Raw genomic sequence first — 21,953 nt, 5'->3', positions numbered from 1 at the left:
CGGGTCAAGAGGTAGTTGATAAGCCCCAGTGCTGCACATGGCCTCAGTATTGATCTGGCCCTGCCATAATCGTTTACCCAGCAGGCTCAGCTCTAGCAGCAAGGCCATCTCATGACCTTTGACTCTGCTTTGATACATAAGTCATGTGATCATTAGTTTTTGACCACCCTGGACTAACTGAGTTTAAGGCTCTGAAGCCTTTTTATCAATACCTTACCATTCAGCATTGATTCATACAAACAAAATACACACCTACATACAGTAAATCCCATAGATTGCAGGAAAGAGTGCAAGACATACATCGAACCGAACCTGTCATGAATTTAGTTGATTCTATAATTTATGGGAGATGGTACAGTATGTGTATCTGTGATAAAAAAATGATCATGTTGTGGAAAAACATTCGCTGAGTTACGTGATAATATCACTCAGGAATTGATGGTGCCATTGCCAATAATGTGGCCTAAGTGGGACCAAAAATATTGTATGACGAGTTTTGAGCAGACTTTTTATATGTAGAAAACTCTGACTTCTAAATGATACATGAGTTGCGATGCGAATAAAGTTGATGTGAAACTTGTGCAAACAAGTGCATTGTAAATAGTAATGGATGATTTTGCTAAGTTATTTAAATTTTCCAAGCTACTTTTAGAATATTAAGTCACTATGCTTGAATTAGCTTATATTATACAAATGTAGATGTAATCACTCATCTTTTACAGTTTGTTTAATGCTAAATAAATGTTAGATACCATGCATAAATAAGTATAGAAATGAAAATGATATAAACTAATTTCATAAAAGAATGATAAACACATTTGTTTCATTACGAAATGCCCATTTCAGAATGCATGTGTGAATAAAACTTGCAAAGTTAGAAGCGAATGTAAATTCATGTTCTTGTGTACCCGGCAAAAAAAACCCCATAGTTTTAATGAATATTTATTTCTTATTTACCCATTAAAATATCCTTAAAATGTATAGAAGTAACACTGCATAAGACATTAAGACAATATATCTTTAAAATAAGTGTCCCCCCAATTGTTTTAAGTTTAAACAATTAAACCCTAGACCCTAGAAACACCCTAGCAACCACCCAGAACACCCTAGCAACTGCCTAGCAACCACCCAGAACACCCTAGCAACCACCCAGAACACCCTAGCAACCGCCTAGCAACCACCCAGAACATTCTAGCAACCACCCAAAATACCATAGCAACCGCCTAGCAACCGCTTAGTAACACCATAGCAACCACCCAGAACACCCTAGCAACCACCCAAAGTACCTTAGCAACCGCCTAGCAACACCATAGCAACCACCCAGAACACCCTAGCAACCGCCTAGCAACACCCTAGCATCCACTCAGAATACTCGAGCAACCGCCTAGAAACCACCCACAATACCTTAGCAACCACCCAGAACACCATAGCAACCACCCAAAATACTTTAGCAACCGCCCAGAACACCATAGCAACCGCCTGGTAACACCATAGCAACCATCCAAAATACCATAGCAACCACCCAAAATACCTTAGCAACCACCCAGAACACCATAGCAACCACCCAAAATACTTTAGCAACCGCCCAGAACACCATAGCAACCGCCTAGCAACACCATAGCAACCACCCAGAACACTCTAGTAACTGCCTAGCAACCACCCAGAATACCCTAGCAACCACCTAGAAACCACCCAGAACACCTTAGCAACCCCCTAGGCCTAGAAAACTCCCAACAACTTTTTAACTTTAAACTACTTTAAACTACTTTAAACTTCAAACTAATTTAAAGTTTAAACTAATTTAAACTTTAAACTTATTTAAACTCCAAACTACTTTAAACTTCTTCAAATTTTCTGGTCCAGCTTTCTCAAGCCAACTTAAAGTTTGTCTCGACGAACTTTTTAATCTAGTTGCATTTTATTATAGTATTACAGATTTTATTTTTATATTTTAATTTTAGTTTAAGCTTTTATTTCTTTTTATTTATATTTTATTTCTGTTAGGTTGTTATTTAAAATTTTCTTTTGGTTAAGTTTATATTTTTTATCTAATATTTATATTTTATGTACAGTAGGCCTTATTTCTAAGATTATTTTTAATAGTTTTAGGTTTAATTAACAATAACAACAATCTATGAAAACAAGTCTTAATATCTTCTGAAGTACATTTGTGTTTAAGAATTTTTTATATTTTTGTACTGAAAAGAAAGTCAAAAGATACTAATTAAAAACTCATTTAGAACTCATTTTTGCAGTGTAGATTCAGGACTAATAACACAGCTTGAGATGAATTGCTGAGTTGGAGTGTTTGTGAGATATTAGTTTGTAAATGTAATGCCACTCACCATTCTGTTGGGGAACTTATTGAATTCCTTCACCATCACCTGTCTCAGCATATCCGGGTCTGCTATGATCACTATAGGCCGCCGGGCTATATAATAACTGACACACACATACAGTAAACAAACAAGATGAAATTAATAAATAACAGTACACCAGCCAAATTTCAGGGGAATAGCAGGAGACAAAAGAACAAAGGACGGATACACACACACTCATTCACAGATAAAGTAGCACATCTGTGGCTGTAGACCCCGCAGACACCATCTTTCCTGTCATATCACTGACGGGGTACAGACACATCATGTGTGTGTGTGTGTGTGTGTCAAGGTCAGCTCAGTAAAGAGAAATTTGATGAGACTGCTGTGTAGTTCCTTTTTTTGTAGTCACGCATGGCAGCTTTCACTGCTGAGATGTGGCGAGGTTGTACCGTCAACGCTGTGAAATGGAGGATTGCGAGCATGTGTGCCCTTGCATGTGCCAGCATGAGCGACCACATACCTCCAAAATTATTTTTTCTGAGAATCAATGTCACAGGAAATAGCAGAAACAATGAATAATTGCACTGATAATTGAATATGAAAGCTTTTTTGGCAAATATCTGAAGCCATTAATCTAGTTCATTCAAGCTTTTGGAAAGTTCCTTTTTTATCCCAGCAGAAGGATACGCTTAGGTTTATTACAGTGTCCAGTGGCTGTAAAGCACATTTAAGCTCAGCTGGGACTCCGCTGGAGGCAAACGCAGCAGAGACGGATCACTCTTATCATTTACTGTACTCTCCTTTTTGTGTGTGGTGTCAGTTTGGTAAGTAAAACTCAGAGCAGAGCAGATAGGCTCTTCATATCATCTTCTAATAATGAAGCTGACATTGGCAGTCCACATGGCTCTAGGAGCAGGATGAGTTTAATTAAGCTTGCAGCTAAGTGACCTATAAAACACTGATCTCATTAGTATGTTTTGGTTTATCTATGCATCTGTGCCGGCGGTCTGTTCGCAAAGTCTCTCACGTGCAACAAAGACTGATATATGCAAGATAGACTGAAATGTTGTTCATATGACAAAGATCATCATTACTGACCTGTTTTCCAGTAAAAATATAATAGTCGATAACACTTTACAATAGGATTAATTACAGTAGCGGTCCTGTACTGAGCTGGATGGCGTCATCATTGCTTTCTCCAGAGCTGCTTTATAGATTAACTGAACTCATTCCATAATTGATGAACTTTACACAGTTATTGAACCAAACTGGATCAACACTTACCTGATTTCAACTGAATAATGGCGGTTTACTATTCTTTTTTAGAGCTGCTTTACAGCTAAATTGAATTCTGTTTGCATCACTGAATCATTATATTCCAGTTTGCCACTGTAAAGCTGCTTTGAATAAAGCACTATAGAAATAAAGGTGACTTGACTAGTTAACTTGATCAATACCTAACAAAACTATGCTAACAAAACAATACTACAGCATTTATTAATCTTTTTATTATTTATTCATTTATTATTTTACATAGTACATTTTTAAAATGTTAAATTATAGTAATCAGCATTAGTTTGTGTTATGTACAAACATAAATTAACAATTGAACTATATTTATAAATTAACATTATTTATGCTAGATAATATATGCTGTAGAAAATTGTTATTTATTGTTAGCTCATGAGACCTAATGATTTAACTAATGTTAATTATTTGAACCTTATTACAGTGTTTGGAAAAAAATAAGATTCTGTAAGTCATGATGACTTAACATCTCGTAGTCATGAAAAATTATCATGATGATGACTTATGAGTTGTTCATAACAAGAAAGTTTTAGATTTCATTATGTGAAATATTTTAATAATTATGAGAGGGTATCTCATTATTATAAGAAAGTGTATTATTATTATGAGATACTAAGTCATTATGAGGAAGTGTCTCTTTATGAGATGTTATTTAGAAAAAAAATCATTATGACTAACTCATTATGATCAAGTTTATCATCATTATGATATAGTATGTCATCATAATGAGAACTTCTCTCAATATGAGATGCCAAGTCATTAAGAAAAAGTTATTATTAATATTATAATGAGAAAGTTTCTCATTGTGAGAAAATATTTTGGGTTTATGTTAAGTCATAGTAAAATGTATCAATATTATATGATAGAGTAAGTCATTATTAGAATTTTATTTCTAAACTGTGACGAAACAGGCTTCCATAATAATATAGTGTAGATGACTATTTTTTATAAAAGTATCTTGACAGTAATTTGTAGACTCAACAATATGTAGTTTCCTCAAAGTATTTAGACGCTTAATTCACACCTAAAAACTGAATGTTACTGTATTATACTGTATAATACATGTCGACCACTGGAAAGCCCATATCAGTTGATCACTATACCAAAAAGTTTCTTTCAAAAACTCATGGATTCTGGTAAGAAGCCATTTCAAGATGTTCTCAAACCATATCTGAGGGATATTTTTGGGTAGAGCAAAAAAAAAAAAAAAAATTCAAACCTTCCCCACATTTTAAGTCAAGCACTCCTGCAATGCGCCGAAACATTTGAACTTCGATGACTGATGTCTCGCACTTCGTGAACCGACAAGGGTTTTAAGGAGCATGCGGAGCACTGATATGTATTTCAAAGCCCTTTGATTTTGGTGAGCAGCTCAGCCTCTTCGATTACTCTAACTGAAAGATGTCGTAATGTCTCCTGACATATATCCACACGACTCCGAATTAGATCCCCTTTTCCGGTCCCGACACCCAATCCAGAACTCCCAGATCCCAATGAACACACACACACACAAGCAGAAAAAAACAGTGTCATTCTGATTCTCTTCCCCTCCATTCTGCTCATATTAAACACAGGAAGCCCAGTGGCACTCGCCGCTTTGATCTCCCCGAGGAGAAGTCGGCCTCTCAGAAGCAGGCATATTAAAACACAATGTCTGGATAGGAATGGACTAAATTAGAGGACACAGGGTGCTCTGTTGAGTGGCTCATGCTGTCTGAATATGAATGACAGGACCGTGAACGAGGGCTTGGTGTGTGATGGGTGTTATGCTGGTGCTTTTGTGTTAAAGTAATTCTATAAATATGGAAATGACTAGAGCAATCATGTAGGGCACTTTTCATCAGAAATATAATCAGAAAAAAATCATTTCTATTACACAGTGGGTAATGAGAAGTCATTCATGTTTCACTAGGCAAAACAAATAGGTTTCGCATATGTGTTTATTAATGCCCTCGACAAAAGCTTTCCCAGATTAAAAAAAAAGTGTTTCTCTCAGACATGACGAATTCAATTAGTTTTCATTTATATTTATTCATTTGATAGTTGCCTTAATAACAGTAAGAGTAAAATCCAGGGAGACTTACCCACAAATCCGTCCATACTTGTTTATGAGGTCAGTTTGTGCCTTAAAGAAGCCCTGAGAAAGAGCAGAAAATCCACATATCAGTATGGAAACATATTAGAGAACATATGACTACTCAAGTTCCATTGTATATTGCTACATTAAATTATTTTTGTTACCATTACAGGTAACTTGTTTATTTTTTCCTTGTCAGTTTGCTTTGCAAATGTTCTGCAATAACACTAATAAAGTGAGTAAGAGAGACTTGCAAACTTGCATCTTTTTGTTCCCAGTAGGTGGGCACTTTTTCCAAGATTAGCATATTTGCAAACATTTGCACAGCTTTGTCATCATGTGGTTTAAAGTGATTATTTATTTCAGCTCTATCTTTTCTTGGATACCACTGTCTGTCTAATAAGACTAAGGCTGCGTCTGAAATCACATACTCTTTTGAGTAGGTACTTATTTTGAATAAGTAATTACATTGCGACCGCTAAAATGTGTGTGTAGTATGAATTTAAATCATGCTGTCATTATCATGTGACCTACCAGAGTTAGTTGCGTCCATTCACAAATCCTCTCCCATGGACTCAAGGGATAGTAAAGTGTCCATCGTATGCAAACTACAGAATCTTGTATCATCCGGATACATTTTTATGAGTACTGTGACTTCAGACATACTTCCTTTGTCACATACTGTTTTTCGCCTACTATATGGTAGGGAAGTATACGATTTCAGATGCAGCCTAAGATGTAATTCTATAGGTTAGGGATGTCCAATCCTGGTCAAGGAAGGATACTGTCCTGCAGAGTTTAGCTCCAACCTCAATTAAACACACCTAAACCAGTAAATCAAAGTCACAAACTTCCAGGCAGGTGTGTTGAGGCAAGTTGGAGCTAAACTCTGCAGGACAGTGGCGCTCCAGGAGCAAGTTTGGACACCCCTGCTATAGGTGAGTACTGTATGAAGACAGGCACCACTGACTGACTGCACTTATCTACCAGTAGGTGTCAGTACAGAGCAGACACTGACTGCGCTTGGCTCTCCTCAGGTTTATGGGCTCTCCTCAGGTTTATTGAGATCTACTGGGAATATTATCCTGAAATATCCATAACCATAACACAATAACAGGAATATTAGTATATCCTCATTCCGAATGGAAGAACATATTAAACTTTGCACATAAGGCTGCTGAGATTGCGCTGTGTTTATAGATGCTGGTGGGATATGGTTAAGAAGTTACGCAACAAAGCAAACAATGAACATTAAGTACTGACTGTTAAACACACACACACACACACTCATAAAGAGCACTAGTTTGGTATGCATGGCAGGCGGTGGCTCTGCTGTCTCTACTAATGAAGGAGTCAACAGTGCTGGCACCGAACCGCCTGCCCTCCCTTCTTCATCCCACCATTCCTGCAGTTTCCCTGGTGGGCATTAGGCAGAGACGTATGTGTGTGCGCGTGTTCCTCAGTGAGCATTAAGTGGGGTGTGCCCTTCCGTCCTGATGTCCTCTCCTTCAGCCTTTTATTACTGTTCTGTCATACGGAAGAGGCTGTGCGTGCATCTGGCAGTGCCGTAGTGAAGTTAAGAGACCAGAGGCTCAATTCAAACAAATGAGCCACCCTTGCCTTTTGCTTCATTGGGGATTCATCTCGGAAGGATACGATCAATATCGCACGGGCCCGACTGAAGAGGACAGTCAGCGATCCTATTGGAATTCTCTTAAAAAGATTAGCCACTTTCAGTTGTTTTCTAGCACACTTATGACCTTGATCTCTGCGCAGGTCTGAACACCGCGCTGCTTCTCTTTGTCTCAGACGGTAATAATCTCTCATGTCACTCAGAGTCATGCAGGGTGGTATCAGTGTGTAAGAGAGAATGTGAAGGAAGGTGTGCTGGGATATGCACTTTTAAGGATAAACCCGTGAAAGACAGACAATTAGGCTAAAGTGGCCCTATTCTATTCTATTCTATTCCCCTTGCGAACATTTAAATGGATAAGTTACCCAAAAATAAATTCAGTCATCATTTACTCATCCTAATGTTGTTCCAAATCTGTATGACTTTGACTTTTTTCCAGAGAAAACACAATCATTTTTTGGCCATACATTGAAAGTCAACGGGTTAGACAATGGGACCCTACTGACTTTCAAAATATCTTCTTTTGTGTTTGTGTTCCACATTTACAAGTGGGTAAATCTGAAATAGATGATTCCAATAGATACTGGAGCGATACTGAAAAAAAATCTGTAGTCTCTGCAAGTGAGATTAGATTCCTTTATGTAGGCTTTGAACTCGTGTATTTTGTCTGTCCAAAAGTAAAGTAATTTATTTAAGGATATTACTGAAACAACAAAGCATGATCTAAAAATTCTGCCCAAATATCTACTTACTATGTGCCTCAAACAAAACTCTACATATCTTTCAATGATTCAATGCCATGAACGTGGCAAACTTGTCAAATCCAGTAATTATTTCTTCCCCAAAAGCACTAAATGTAGCAAATCAGTTCCAAGATCTAAGAAAACTTTTCATGCAGACTATTGCTTATAAATTATGCAATCTTATTGGATCTTGCCATTTTTGCAAGTGCTTACCAGTTTTGTGGGGAAAATGAATCAGACATTTATGTTTTACTGAGCATTTTGTCTCTCACTGACCTTTAGTATGCACTGTTGAAAGTGGATCGGACCGAGCACCAAAACACACTTGTAGCCAATTAGTGTGGGGCGGAACTATTGTTTTGATGATTCCCTATAAGATTCATTCCCTATAGAGTGCCGAAGTTATGACGTCACTTTGTAGGCCAAAACGCGGAAGTGAGTTAGCATTTTAGCACTACCGGTTCCCTCGCCCTAAAATCTATGGGTTTTTTGAATGGGTTTTTGCTAAATCGCCTGAAATAAGGTCTGTGGTTAACAAAGCCTCTAAATATTTTCACGTTTTGATCTATGACATAAAACACACCAGTTATAACCTGCTTGTGATTTTTTTAAACTTTATTGTGTCTTAAAAACGGTGGTTGCTAACAAGTTGCTAAAAGGGACTACATCCTTTGGCGGAGACTTTAGACGTCATCATGACAAACATGAAATCTCTCACTAGCCCGCGTTTCAGCTTCACGTTCTTAGAAGTTTACCTTTCAGTTAATATACATAACGTTATATACTTAGTCTTTTCAAATTGTAGTTTTTCCAAATATTGTTGTACACAGAATTCTGTGATATTAAGGTAACCGATTACCAGTTCTTTATTTCTGTGGAGAGACTGTTTTGTCCCGAGATGCAACCACAAGTCGTCGAATGAAAGATGCTCGTTTTACCGTTTTCCGTCTGATGTTACCCAGCGGAGACTCTGGGTTCGTGCCGTAAGGTAAGCTCACACAACGATGATTTCCATGTGAACACCGTATTTACTGCCTTAATGTGGCCACGACGAAACTTTAATGGTGCATTGCTTAACACGCTAATGTTACTTTGACGGTAAGATGGAGTAAAAAAGGCTAGCAGTAGCAAGAATAAACGTTTTTCATAACCAAATCAACAGCTAAAATACCCTTTGTCTTTCTCTTAAAATATCTAAAAGCTTGTTTACTTTGCCACTGTTTAATAGATTAGATCCGCTGCAGTTTTATTAAAGGCTAACGTTACGTCTAGAAATGTGTTTAATTAAAATATTCAAAATAATACCTGGTTTATTGACTTTTATTGTAACTTGTTTGGATATAATTATAGAAAGGGTGGGTCCTGCACCCTGATATTTGTGAACTTGGCTTTTACCCACTTATAATAATATGATTGTAAACAGCATTAGTTAAGGCATTAGGTAACAATGATATTAATCTTTGTTGTTTTAGTAGTAAATGTTAACTATATTTAATGTGCTATATAAACGTGGACAGATCAATGAAGAAGATTAATGTAAATGCTGGAAAACTCCATTCTAATTTAATACAAATATTTTATTGTGTGAAATTTGTAATTTTAATCTGTAAAGGTGTAACTTCCATAAAACTAACATTGCTTATTTTGAATTAATCCTTAGACGAGCTGACCGGAAGCCCAGTGTCCATTCTCGCATCTGCAGCTGTCATTTTCCTGCAGGGGAAAAAAATGTCCCTGTTTTGTTTTTATCCACAAATGATGTTCCCACTGGACAAATTTTGGAAGATCATTCATACTCCCTGAGACAGGATAGCGCTGATGTGCCTAAAAATGTTCCACCACCCATGGATGAAGAGGAGGAAATGGCTACACAATTTATGGCTGACAAAGATGATGAACAAAATATAGTTTGTTTTCAGTTTACTTATTTTATGAAAATAAAGATGTTTACTACAACTCTTGCTGTAAGGTTTCTGTGGCTCAGTGATTAGAGCATTTTGTTAACTGTGCAAAAGGTTGCGAATTCAATTCCCAGAGAACACGCTGATATAGCCTTAATGCACTGTAAGTTGCCTGTCTGACAAATACACAAATTAAATGTTAAACTATTGTATACTACTTGTATACTATTGTAACTACACTCCAGTCAGCTCACAGTAATGTGAATGTGAGATAAAATTTACTACACTGGCTCTCACATTGGGGCTTGTGGATTACCAGGTAAAAATTTATAGAAAATGTTAACAAAATGAGTATATATGGTTTATTTGGGGAACATATATGTTTTAATTATAATATGTTATAATAAGCATTTGCTATTGGACAATTCTCTTTAAATTCAACATATACAATTATATACAACTGCTTGTTCAGAGATTATTTGTATAGTTATCTTAAATACATAGAACACTGTTATAACTCTATCTCTCCCTAGTTTACGAGACTCGATAAACCTTGTCCCTCATGCTGGCCCTTACAATACCGGCAAGTAAACCAGCATCTAAGATGCACTTTTCTACATGTCCAGATTTATAGTGGTTCTCTCCTCGATCTATGGTTTTTCTATCGTCTAAGAAAAAGGACATAAGATTGGAAATTGATACGGCCATAGCTAACGTTAGTGCTTCTGAGATGGTAAAAGCGCGTTTTTTTTCTGGCGAATTAGCAAATGGTATGCAAACATACAATCAAACATAATACGGTGAAAGATAATCTTTAAAGTTTATTTGGGGCACAATGATCAGGCATAATAATCTTAATCACAAAGAAAATAATATTAAGGTTTATATAAACTAACAAAATAATAAACGAATAAATAAAACATTAACAAAAGATTAAAAAAAATCTCAGAGAGGCACGTGTAACGGAGGCCAGCTAGTAGTTGAGTAGTTGCTAGAGGCTGCAGTCTTTAGCCTCCTTGTTAGAGTGCCTGACTCTCATGCCGGAGACCCGGGTTCGAGACCCGCATGGAGCGGGGTGTGAAGGACCCGGTGAGAGGGGTTACATTGGTGCCGTGACCCGGATGGGAGTGAGGTTTAGGGGGGTGAGTGTAACGGAGGCCATCTAGTAGTTGCTGTGCGAGTAAACCTCACTCCTCTGATCTCAATAGACGCTCTAGCGACAGATGCTAGAGGCTGCAGTCTTTAGCCTCCTTGTTAGAGCACCCGACTCTCATGCCGGAGACCGGGGTTCGAGACCCGCACGGAGCGGGGTGTGAAGGACCCGGGTGAGAGGGGTTACACACGCATAAACAAAATTAGTTTCTAACAATTTTGGAAAAAAAGAATGGGCAATATTTCTCATGAAAAAGTGGATAAGTGTTCATACCATAGACTGTAAAAATAGGTTCATACACAGCGCAGATCATAATGAGCGAGCGTGTTTTTTAAATAAAGTTTGAGGAAGCTTGATGATGACGTTGATCCGCGACCATGGTGTGCTGTAGTCCGTTTATAGCCTACCATTAGCATTTTATATCTGACGGCTTTATTTAGGCTTCAAAATGTATACATTTTGGATTAACTTGTAAAGATTATCTTGATAGACAAAACGTGTTAGGGTCACAACTCTTTGTTGAACACAGATCTTATTTTTTGCGATTTTCCAAAAGTCTATGGGGAAAATGCATTGCTTTTCGATCGAGGGAACCCATGCGCCACTAACTTCCGGGTTGTCCTACAAAATGACGTCATAACTTCGGCACTCTTGGTGCGTTCAAGTCATCTCGTATAGATCGTATTTACGAGTTGAACGCACTTGAACGCCACCACAATGTCGTAAATACCAGTGGGGAGCTCGGGATTTTCTCTAAGCTCCGATCTTTACGAGTTGGGGGCGTGTCAGTGATTAACATGGCGGAATACACAATACGTAAAGGTATTTAGCTGTGATATTGTCAGGCTTTTCTATTTATAGCGCAGTTAGCTAATTGCCAACACAGAATATGATAGTATTATAATATAACAATGCAACATGTAACGATGAATTGGCAGTGGCTTCATAAATTAATTAAAAACAAAAATACAAAGTACACCTGATGCACATTTCTTTGTTCTTCATTTTCTAGAACAAGAGTTTAAGAACCTTATTGTATTTTTGTGTAATTAATTAAGAGAAAGTACTCCGCCATTTTGCTCCGACGAAAGTGACTTGAACGCACATGCCGTTATAAGCACGACTTCCCACCTCGTACGTACGAACTTCCCAGGAGGACTTGAACGCACCATCTAGACTTCTATGCAAATGACCTCTGTTGTGATTGGCTAACCTCTTTGCATTTGAAAAGTGTTCATCAGAACAATCCAACTTGCCAACTTGCTGAATACTGTAAGGGTATTGATATGTACACTACCATTCAAAAGTTTGGGGTCAATGTGATTTTTTTAAAAGAAATTAAAACTATTCAGAAAGGATGCATTAAAAGTGACATTTAAGACATTTATAATGTTACAAAAGATTTCTATTCCAAATAAATGCTGTCCTTCTGAACCTTCTATTCATCAAAGAATCCTGAAACGGCACAAAAAAATAGCACACGTAACTGTTTCCAACATTGATAATAATAAGAAAAGTTTTTTTGAACACCAAATCAATATATTAGAATGATTTCCGAAGGATCGTGTGACATTGAAGACTGGAGTAATGATGCTGAAATTTAAGCTTTGCCATCACATGAATAAATTACATTTCAAAACATATTAAAATAGAAAACTGTACTGAATACTATTTCAGAATATTACTGTTTTTCTTTTTCTTTTATCAAATAAATGCAGCCTTGGTGAGCATAAGAGACTTCTTTCAAAAACCTTTTAAAAAATCTAACTGACCACAAACATTTGAACTGTGGTATAACATGGATGGTCTTCTGTTAATATTTTTATAACCTCCAACAATTACCTGTTTTTGTATCTTAGCTTCAGTAAACAGACTTGACTCAGTAGGAAGGCAGCTTTACGTTGTGAATATTAAAATCTATGCCTACATACAGTACAATACAGTTCTTTTATTTCAAAATACCAAGACAAATCCTCTTTTCCGAAAAGGTCCCCTGTGGATAAAGAGAAAGCAAGTAACTGCATGTGTGCTGGCGAGGGGGGGGGGGGGGGGGGGATTGGAACTGCATCTGGGCTGTTTAGGATCTTAAATGGACCAAATCTCATGTCTGTGAGTGTTGTATTTGGTAATAGAGTGTGTCATGATAATGTGCTGCTGTGGGTTGCGAGAGACTCTGTCGTCTACTCTCTAAATGTGACTCAATCTGCCCTTGTATCCCAGACACTGCTCATCTCTGTACATCACATCCTGTTACCCATGATCCTCCCCCACACCCTTGCTTTTCTCTTTCTTTTATCCTTCAAATCATTCCAAATATATCATTATCGTTTCATCTCCTTATCTTCTGCCTCACATCTCCTTCTCTCAAGACTGTAGCTATATGCGGGGTAAAGATTTGTCTTATATGCCACTAGACATAACTGTTCAAAAGTGTGGCATCAGTAAGATTTTTTTTTTAAAGAAATTTTTATTTTTATTTAGCAAAGACACATTATATTGATTAAAAGTGACGGTAAATGCATTTATACAGTCTTTAATGTAATGTTTTTTTAATTACAATGTAACATAAATAGATTTATGTTGCTTTGAACCTTCTATTAATCAAAGAATTCTGAAAAAATGTTTCCAAAAAATATTCAACATTGATAGTAATAGGCTAATAAGTGTATATTGAGCACCAAATCAGCATTTTAGAATGATTTCTGAAGGATCATGTGACACTGAAGACTGGAGTAATTGCCATCACAGGAATAAAAACATTAAAATAGAAAACAGTTATTTTAAATTGTAATAATATTTCACAATATTACTGTTTTACTGTATCTTTGATCACATAAATGCAGCCTTGGTGAGAATGGAAACTTCTTATAAAAAAAAAAAAAAAAAAAAATCAACCCCATGTACATGCATTACTCATAAATTAGAGTTAAACTGACTGTGTTACTCATCCATTAGTCTCCCATTTAGCCCACTGACCAGTCATAATGCGTTCACTTTGTACATAAGTACTGGAATCAGACTATTTCCAAAACTGGACTGATTCTGGGTGTAAGGTTAAACAGTTTTTTTCCATATAGAAACTAAGTCATCAATCCCAAACAGGGGCAGTTCTAGACCGTTTTTAAATCTATAATCACTTATCTGAAAGATCGGGCCAGTATTGCTTCAAGAAAGTTTATAATTTGCACGCTTTTAAGTCTTATCGGTTTAAACATTCAAGTGATTTTATGTCATTCAAGCGCAATACGCCGTGAAAGTAACTTAATTCGGTACTCGTGCGCTGCAATAGATCGTTTCTGTGCACGCACACAGAAAGTAGCCTCTCGCAAGTACTGAACCGAGTTCTCTTTCGTGTCTTTTTGAGCAAATGCACACAAAATTATGTCAAAATGCCCGTCTTGACGAATATCCACGTAAACACATACGGTTATGTCTTAAGTGAACGAAAACAGTTAAGAAAATATCCGATGTGTCAATATAACAGTTATTAATTGTTAATAATAATGATATATGATAGGAAGAATGGTGTCATTATCTAATTTATAAAGTTTTTGTATTGACTTGGTACCAACCCAACCCCTACCAGTACTGGCAGGGTACGTTTGACTTACTATAGTAATATAGTGGTGCCAATTCACAAAGAGGATAGCAATGATCTCTTGCTACACTTTCTCACTATGGGCTAAGCCTCCCTGAAGATCAAATCCTAGAACCGCCCCAATCCCAAATACTGACTGAGCTAACGCAGGCTATGCTTTCTCCTTTTACCTCTTTTTGTGTCTCACTGAATTTCTAACTTGAAATGCAGTCACCTGCCTCTTTAGAGGGGATTGCATCTGTGTCTCTAGTGCCAGGAACACAAAATGTGCAGTCGCGCACACAGACCTACAGGATTTAGCTGAGAGGTTGGCCTGTAGAAGTGGGTCAGAGGATTCTGCTGGAGCAATGCTCTGGAGACCACTGTTTGTGAGACTGAGTCTGCTGACGTGTGCACGAATCTACACACACACTAATATGCACAGACAAAGGGTGCACAACAGCATACAAAACCCACACACATAACTTTAGTTCACCTGGGGAGCTTCATCTAGACACGCAGTAATTATGCATGCATGCATATTCATTCACGCCTTTCTCACTTCCATCTAATAACATTTAATCCCAACGTGGAAGACGTGAATTGAGATGAAATGGACGGATAAAGAGAAACAGACAGGCAGGCCGAGAGGGAGAGAAGGAAGAGGGAGCCCTGTCACATGCGGGTGATAGAAAGAATGGATGAAATGAGTGTTGTGAACGACATGCTGTCCAGTCAACCATCGCTGTCTGACAGTAACATATTGATCTGAAAATCTCTTCAGCACCAGAAAAGCATAAGAGTTAGAATCAAAGCTTTATTTAAAATATTCCAGTGTGCTGGTAGGTGAATCTTGTAAAAATGGGACATTTTTCACACAAATTTTTTTTTTCCGGGTCTTATATATGTATATGTATATATATATATATGTATATATGTATATATATATATATATATATATATATATATATATATATATATATATATATAGAGAGAGAGATATATTCTATTTTGCATACAGTACAAAAATAATAATAATACATTTATTTTCATGACAATCAGGCACAAATTCTCATTTAGGTGATGCATCCAAATGTTTAACTTTCTTAAATCCTTTTTCAAATCATAATTAGTTATTGCTGTTTAAAGTTTAAAACTACTGTATTACTGTCTCACAATATTGTATACTTTCAGAAAGGGGGTTTATTTCAACAAAATAAAACATGAATATGACATGTGAATATGAAAAATGAACATGAATTACAGAATGTATTCTTCTTCTTTGGTATGTCCCCCTCATCATATAATCGTCCAAAAATAAGCCTCATTTTCTTTTGTTCTTTTGATTTTCAGGGTGAAATAAGTACTGGATATGTTCTTTTTATGACATTCCTCCTTATTGGTGGTAGGATGAATCCAGGCAATTTACATTCACAAATGAATCTCGCTTTAAACCTCTCAGTGGAATCAAACAGCCCTACAGCATCGAAATTTTGGCCTTTATTTCCTATAATACACGTCAAATCATTATCATTAAACTACAGACAGACAGAAATGAGTATCCTCAAGGTAGCTGTTGATTTGCTACATTTCAGCCTCAGACTGAGATTAAACTTTCAGGAGGAATTAAAAGTATTAATTTTTCAATATTAAACCCACCCACTCTCCCCGTCCGTCTTTTATATTATCTCCGTAAAAGTGCATCATTCAGCACAGAGGGTAATCTGTTTGGAAATCACATGGCATTAGATGTCATTAGTGGTGAGTCATCTTTAATGAACACATCTAATGAAGTGAGGCTCACTGAGAGAAATATCATTTTTCCAGCTTTAGGAGGGCAGTACAAGGTGTGTGTATGAGTGAGAAAGTGTGTGAATGAGTTTTGGGTTTCATTACGAAATAAACAAAAGGTCTTACATTTCGAAACATCATGAGGTTCCCAAAAAACGGAAAGGGCTTTGGGTGCTTGATGCCACACCGTTCCAAGGTGGAGAAAGGGGCGATGGAATACCTAAAACAAAGACAAAGACATTCAGTGTAAACCTCTGTAGTTTGGGGTCAGCTTTTTGCCTCATTAGAAAGCCATTTAGAGAGAATGGCAATAGGAAGATTATTATAAATCATTAGAAGGAAAAGGGAATTTATGCTGCAAAATCGTAAACATAATAGTACATTTTTAAAGGTGCAGTATGTAATATTGACAGCTAGTGGTTGAAATGGGTACTGCAGTCCAAATTCTAAATATTGGAGAGAGTTGTTTGCCCCTCCCCCTCATTCTTAAACATAAAGGTGATGAGCCTGACAATGTCATTTGATTAGTTGATTTAGCCATGTTTTAATATGCCTCTGGTCATAGAGCTTTTAAAATGGATGCTGAGGCTTTTTAGGTCGGGTAGAATCTGCTATCTCTGACCCAGTTCATTTTTTTCTGGCTTCCATGGCTGTGTTCCACGACGCTGTGTTTTCCGCCAACTGGCAACCCGGGGTGTTGAAATACTATTGGGTAAATTGGCAGTGGGTGGGATCACAAAGAACAAAACAAAAACAGACTTTCCAACACAGAACGCACATTTCAAAGTAGAATAACTGGCTGTAGAATTGTTTTTCGGAGAAGCAAGTATGTGAGCTTAATATGTTTGCAGATATTTAGGAATCATGCTATGATATTTTTATGCTTTACAACATTCAACAAAATAGTAGTAAATAGTAGCCTACTGCAGTGAGATAAATGAATAATTTAATAACAATAATAATGCAATTTTAATCTATGTATCTTTAAATTTAATATAAATGTTAAATTATTGTATAATTTTATATATACAATATTATAATCTCTCAGTTACTATGAGAGTCATTGAAGCTGCAATGAAGACAACTTTGTTGATAACGGGAACATTCTGCTGTTGCTTAAATTTCTGGGCCCCAGGACAAAATGTTTATGGATGCGTATCTTCTTTACCTGGGCCCAATGAGTAAGGCAATACCTTACTGGGTTTTCTTTGTCATATAGGCCAGGACCATTGACAACAACCCTGTGCTTCTTGTAGACAGGGTGTAAGTGATGGTTTTTGCAAAAGCATGATGACTCAAGCTGTATCGGAGAGCACTGGCAAGTGCTGCATTTCCTCAGAGTATGGAGAAGGGGACCTGCATTATGCATGAGGATTGCATCTGCTGACACACCAACACTTGGACCACTTTTAACTTAGAAGTGAGCCGTGGGAGATGACAAGACGTTATTCTCTTAAATTTTTTGTCCCCAACACAAATGTCTTAATAATCCACCAGACCAAGAGAACAGCGAGTACTTTATTCAAATGTGTGCAAATAATCGTTAACACTGGTGCACCTAAAACCATTTGCAAGTTAAGAAATACATTTTAATTTCCCAGGAGTTGATTTCTATTTAAACTAATTCAATTTTAAACTAATTAAATCTATTTAAATTCAAGTTCAACTTTTTGTTATATGAAGGTCACATTAAATGATCTACCATGGCTTTATTTTTCACTATTAATCAAATGATTTTTATTTATAGATTTTATTGGTTAATCCTTTGTCTTTGTCCCAGACCCAGACTTTCAATTTTAAACCACGAAAATCCTAAAAGATTTATATTTGTTTTACACAATTCCGACTGTCATTCATTTGTGGCATCAATTTCATCACAACCAACAACTTTGCCTCAATAACTTTTCAAAAGTTGGTTACCAATGCAACAATAGTGAATCTATTATTTAATATTAATTCTAAAAATAAAATTTCAAAGTATTCATTATATATTATTATTTTCATATATATTTATTTACATTGAACAACCATTTTATTAAAATTTTTACCTAGTGTAGAGTGTATAGTCCCAGTGCCAAAAGTGTCCATAGTTGAATAAACACTTCTTTTTCTAATCGTGTTCGGCTGGAAATATCGGACTCTAACTTCAGCACTGTAGCGAAAAATTAACTGCCACAAAAAAAAAAAAAAAAAAAAAAAAAGTACTGTAACCAAAAGATTCTGACATCCATCTCTTCCATAATCTCCAGCTCGGCAGGAGTTCATTACCATATTAATTGTCAGATTAGAGAGTGGGTCTTAACACGTGCTGTAAAAAAAAAAAAAAACTGGAATGATAACTCATTTTATGACACGCTCTTAATTACACAGAAGCACGTTGCATCCTAACACGCTTCTCCGGTGCTGAAAGACGATGAATCCGCAGCCCAATCTGTCCATGTCCAGACTCAAAATCATTTCTCACTTCAGCACAAATGTATTCACCACCAGTTGCCAGACATCCCCGGTCTTTCAACTCATTATTGGTTAAGTGAACACATAACTAATGTGAAACACATCCGCAGTGTAAAGATAGTTGATTAAAAACATTTTTTTGGGAAAAATAACAAATAATAGAAATTGGACGATAATTATTCACATCAGATGAGTCTCCACCTTTGAACAGAGGGGTAACTCTTGCACATTTCCATATATGAGGAACAGAACAGGTAGACAAAGACAAATTAAATAGATCTGCAAGGAGATACATTAATACATGAGCAGCAGATTTATAAGCATAATTTTCTTAAAGGAAAAATTTAAATTAGTGAAGTTTAAAGAGCCAGTGATACTATAAGAATCGAAATGTTGGAAACCAAACAGAGAAGAAGAGCTGATTAAAAGCATGAGACATAAGTAAAGGGTCAGAAATACTTTTATTATAAATTGAATCTTTTTTGTTAAACTTTTATTGGCTTTAATAAAAAGATTATTCAGTTGATTCCAAAACTGTCTAGGGTTATGAAAAAAAAACTATCTTTATAATAATTTGCTTTTGCATTCCTTGTTTTTAATTTACAGAATTTTCTCAAATAGCTGTAGTTTTCCGGAATCCCTAACCAATATTTTGCCCAGGTTTTGTCTCTTTGCTTATAAGTTTAATAAGATAAGAAGAACTAATCCAAGGTAAATGTCTGCCTTTGACTCTTAACAATAAAAATAAACTCCATGCATCATCAACAAAAGGGAAATCTATCCCAATTTATATCAATTAAGTCTTGAATAAAGCAATCCACATTCAGATTTTTACACTGTCTCAATAGTTGTGGGAAAGTTTTCTATCAAAACAGTACCAAAGTTGAATTGTCCTTCAAAACATGCAGTTTGGAACATTGTCAACAGTTTGTTCCAGTTTTGTTGAAGTTCAATCAAAAATCTCTTTAGGGAACATCAGAATTAATGTGTTGCTCCATAGAGCAGGTGTTACTGAAGTGTGTCACAGCCCATATAAAGCGGAATGTTTCATATTTCCATATTGTGAAGGCAGATAAGTTCCAAACCAAAAAGTGACTTAAAAGATAAAACATTAACAGCAGGTCATTAACACACAAAAGAGAGCAACATTTGGCAATAGCAATATGGCAATGGCAATAGCATGTTGTTAGGCTAATACAATAATCTAATAAGAATAACAAACATAGTACACACAAATAATAGAATTGTGAATCCATCTTTGATTGAAATATACTTTGCATATTTTTTTACTTATTCGCTATCTTGGATATAATTGTACATGTTGCATTATGGGTCTTTCTTATATATGCAATGCATTCAAAACAAGATATCTTAGTAGAGGCATTCTGTGTTGCTTTTGTCCACCGCATACATCATTGGGGCTGTCTCGTTAAAAAAAATGTAACCATTACATTCCAAAGAAAGAAAGAAAGAAAGAAAGAAAGGAAGGAAGGAAGGAAGGAAGAAAGGAAGAAAGAACAGTAATTTATGCCTCCTCAGAAAGTAAGTGTCGGCTTAAATGCTGTTTAGGTAGGATGTTCACTATAGGTTTTTAAAAAAGAGCTGTAAATGGACTTATATAATTCTGATATACACTTTTGTGACTTTTTTTCTCACTCAGGTCTGCTTATAATTGTTAGTAAAAGTTTCTTGCACCAAAAACACTTTAGTTTTATATTACTAGTTGTACATTATCCACCTTCACTCTGTCCCTTAATTAAGATGAATTAAACAGGCTGATTTTGCTACTGTGCATTTCAAAGGATAGTTCACCAATTAAAATCTTGCAATAATTTGTCATAATCATTCCAAACCTGTATGATTTTTTCTTCTGTGGAACACAAAATTAGATATTTTGCAAACGACTGGGATCCAAGCAACAGAAAAAACAATGTCAGGTTTGGTACGACATGAGGGTGGGTAAATGACAATTTTCAGTTATGGGTGAATTATTATTTTAAAGGTGTCCTATTATGCTTTTTTTTAATAAATTTTTTACATTTCTAACTTTCTTTAGTGTGTAATGTTGCAAGTTACAAAGTCCAAAAGTCCAGTCCAAAGGGAGTTCTTCTCTATGTCACTAAGCACTGTATCTGAACTCTCTGAAACGCCTCGATTATAGCCTTGAGTTTTCTTTTGGCACACGTCACAATATTCCTCATTTATATTATTCCCGCAAAAAAAGGGGCGATGCCTGGTTGAGTTGCGTTAGTAGTGTGTTGAATCACAACACTCTGGTCCAGCCGACCAATCAAAGCACATTGTGGTTTTCAGAAGCTTCAAAGAGACCGGGACTAAACGGAGCGTTACAGACACACTAAAAAGAGAGGTGCTGCAAATAATGTAAAATATGTGGAAAAATAATGTTTTTTGAACATTCAAGCACAAAAACCAATTCTAGAAGACCTCAAAATCAAGACTTAAAGGGCATAATTGGTCCCTTTTACGATGTAAGTGGTTCTATACACTATATATGTGAATGACTATTATGATTGAATAACATCTGTTTACTGGCATACTGTAGCTCACATTGCCGTATGTGTATCATGGCTGGTCATGCTGCTGAACACTGAATAGATGCTGACGTGTAAATGTGCAAAGTCAAATTAATGTGCTTGTGTTTCTGATGTCAATACGCTGATGCTATCTGAATCTGAATAACCCATTTTTGCAGCTCAATTTCTGTAGTGTATGCATGTGTTTTGAATGTTACAGTATGTCTGTATAGTAGGCTACAGTATATGTCCATTTAATTATTTGACTACAGACCTACAGCACAATAATTAAGTTTACACAAGACAGCACACCACTGCATGACAATCAATTGTAGTTCAATGTGAGCCTGAGCTGACTGACAAATCCAGCGAGGCATCTCCTCTGTGTCTCTCCAGGCTAGATAAACAGATGTTGATGTAGTTTATCAGTGAATACGCCTGGCCGTTTCTGAGCCCTGTGC

General features: G+C 36.3%; 1 protein-coding gene across 2 annotated transcripts in view; it reads right to left on the bottom strand.

Annotated features, from left to right (window-relative positions):
• tbxas1 (thromboxane A synthase 1 (platelet)) overlaps window positions 1-21,953 on the bottom strand; it is a 74,028-nt gene that overhangs the window by 30,568 nt on the left and 21,507 nt on the right. For both annotated transcript variants that reach the window (XM_084124138.1, XM_084124137.1), the window contains 3 exons: window positions 16,631-16,724; window positions 5,714-5,766; window positions 2,346-2,442 (listed from right to left, as the gene is read on the bottom strand). In XM_084124138.1, coding sequence (XP_083980264.1) covers window positions 2,346-2,442; window positions 5,714-5,766; window positions 16,631-16,724 — 244 coding nt within the window. The remainder of the gene's footprint in view (window positions 1-2,345; window positions 2,443-5,713; window positions 5,767-16,630; window positions 16,725-21,953) is intronic.

This window comes from Abramis brama (genome assembly GCF_963993115.1).
Source record: "Abramis brama genome assembly, chromosome: 9".
NCBI lineage: Eukaryota > Metazoa > Chordata > Actinopteri > Cypriniformes > Leuciscidae > Abramis > Abramis brama.
Note: the sequence above shows the minus strand (reverse complement) of the source record. Positions and strands in the feature narration are given on the sequence as shown.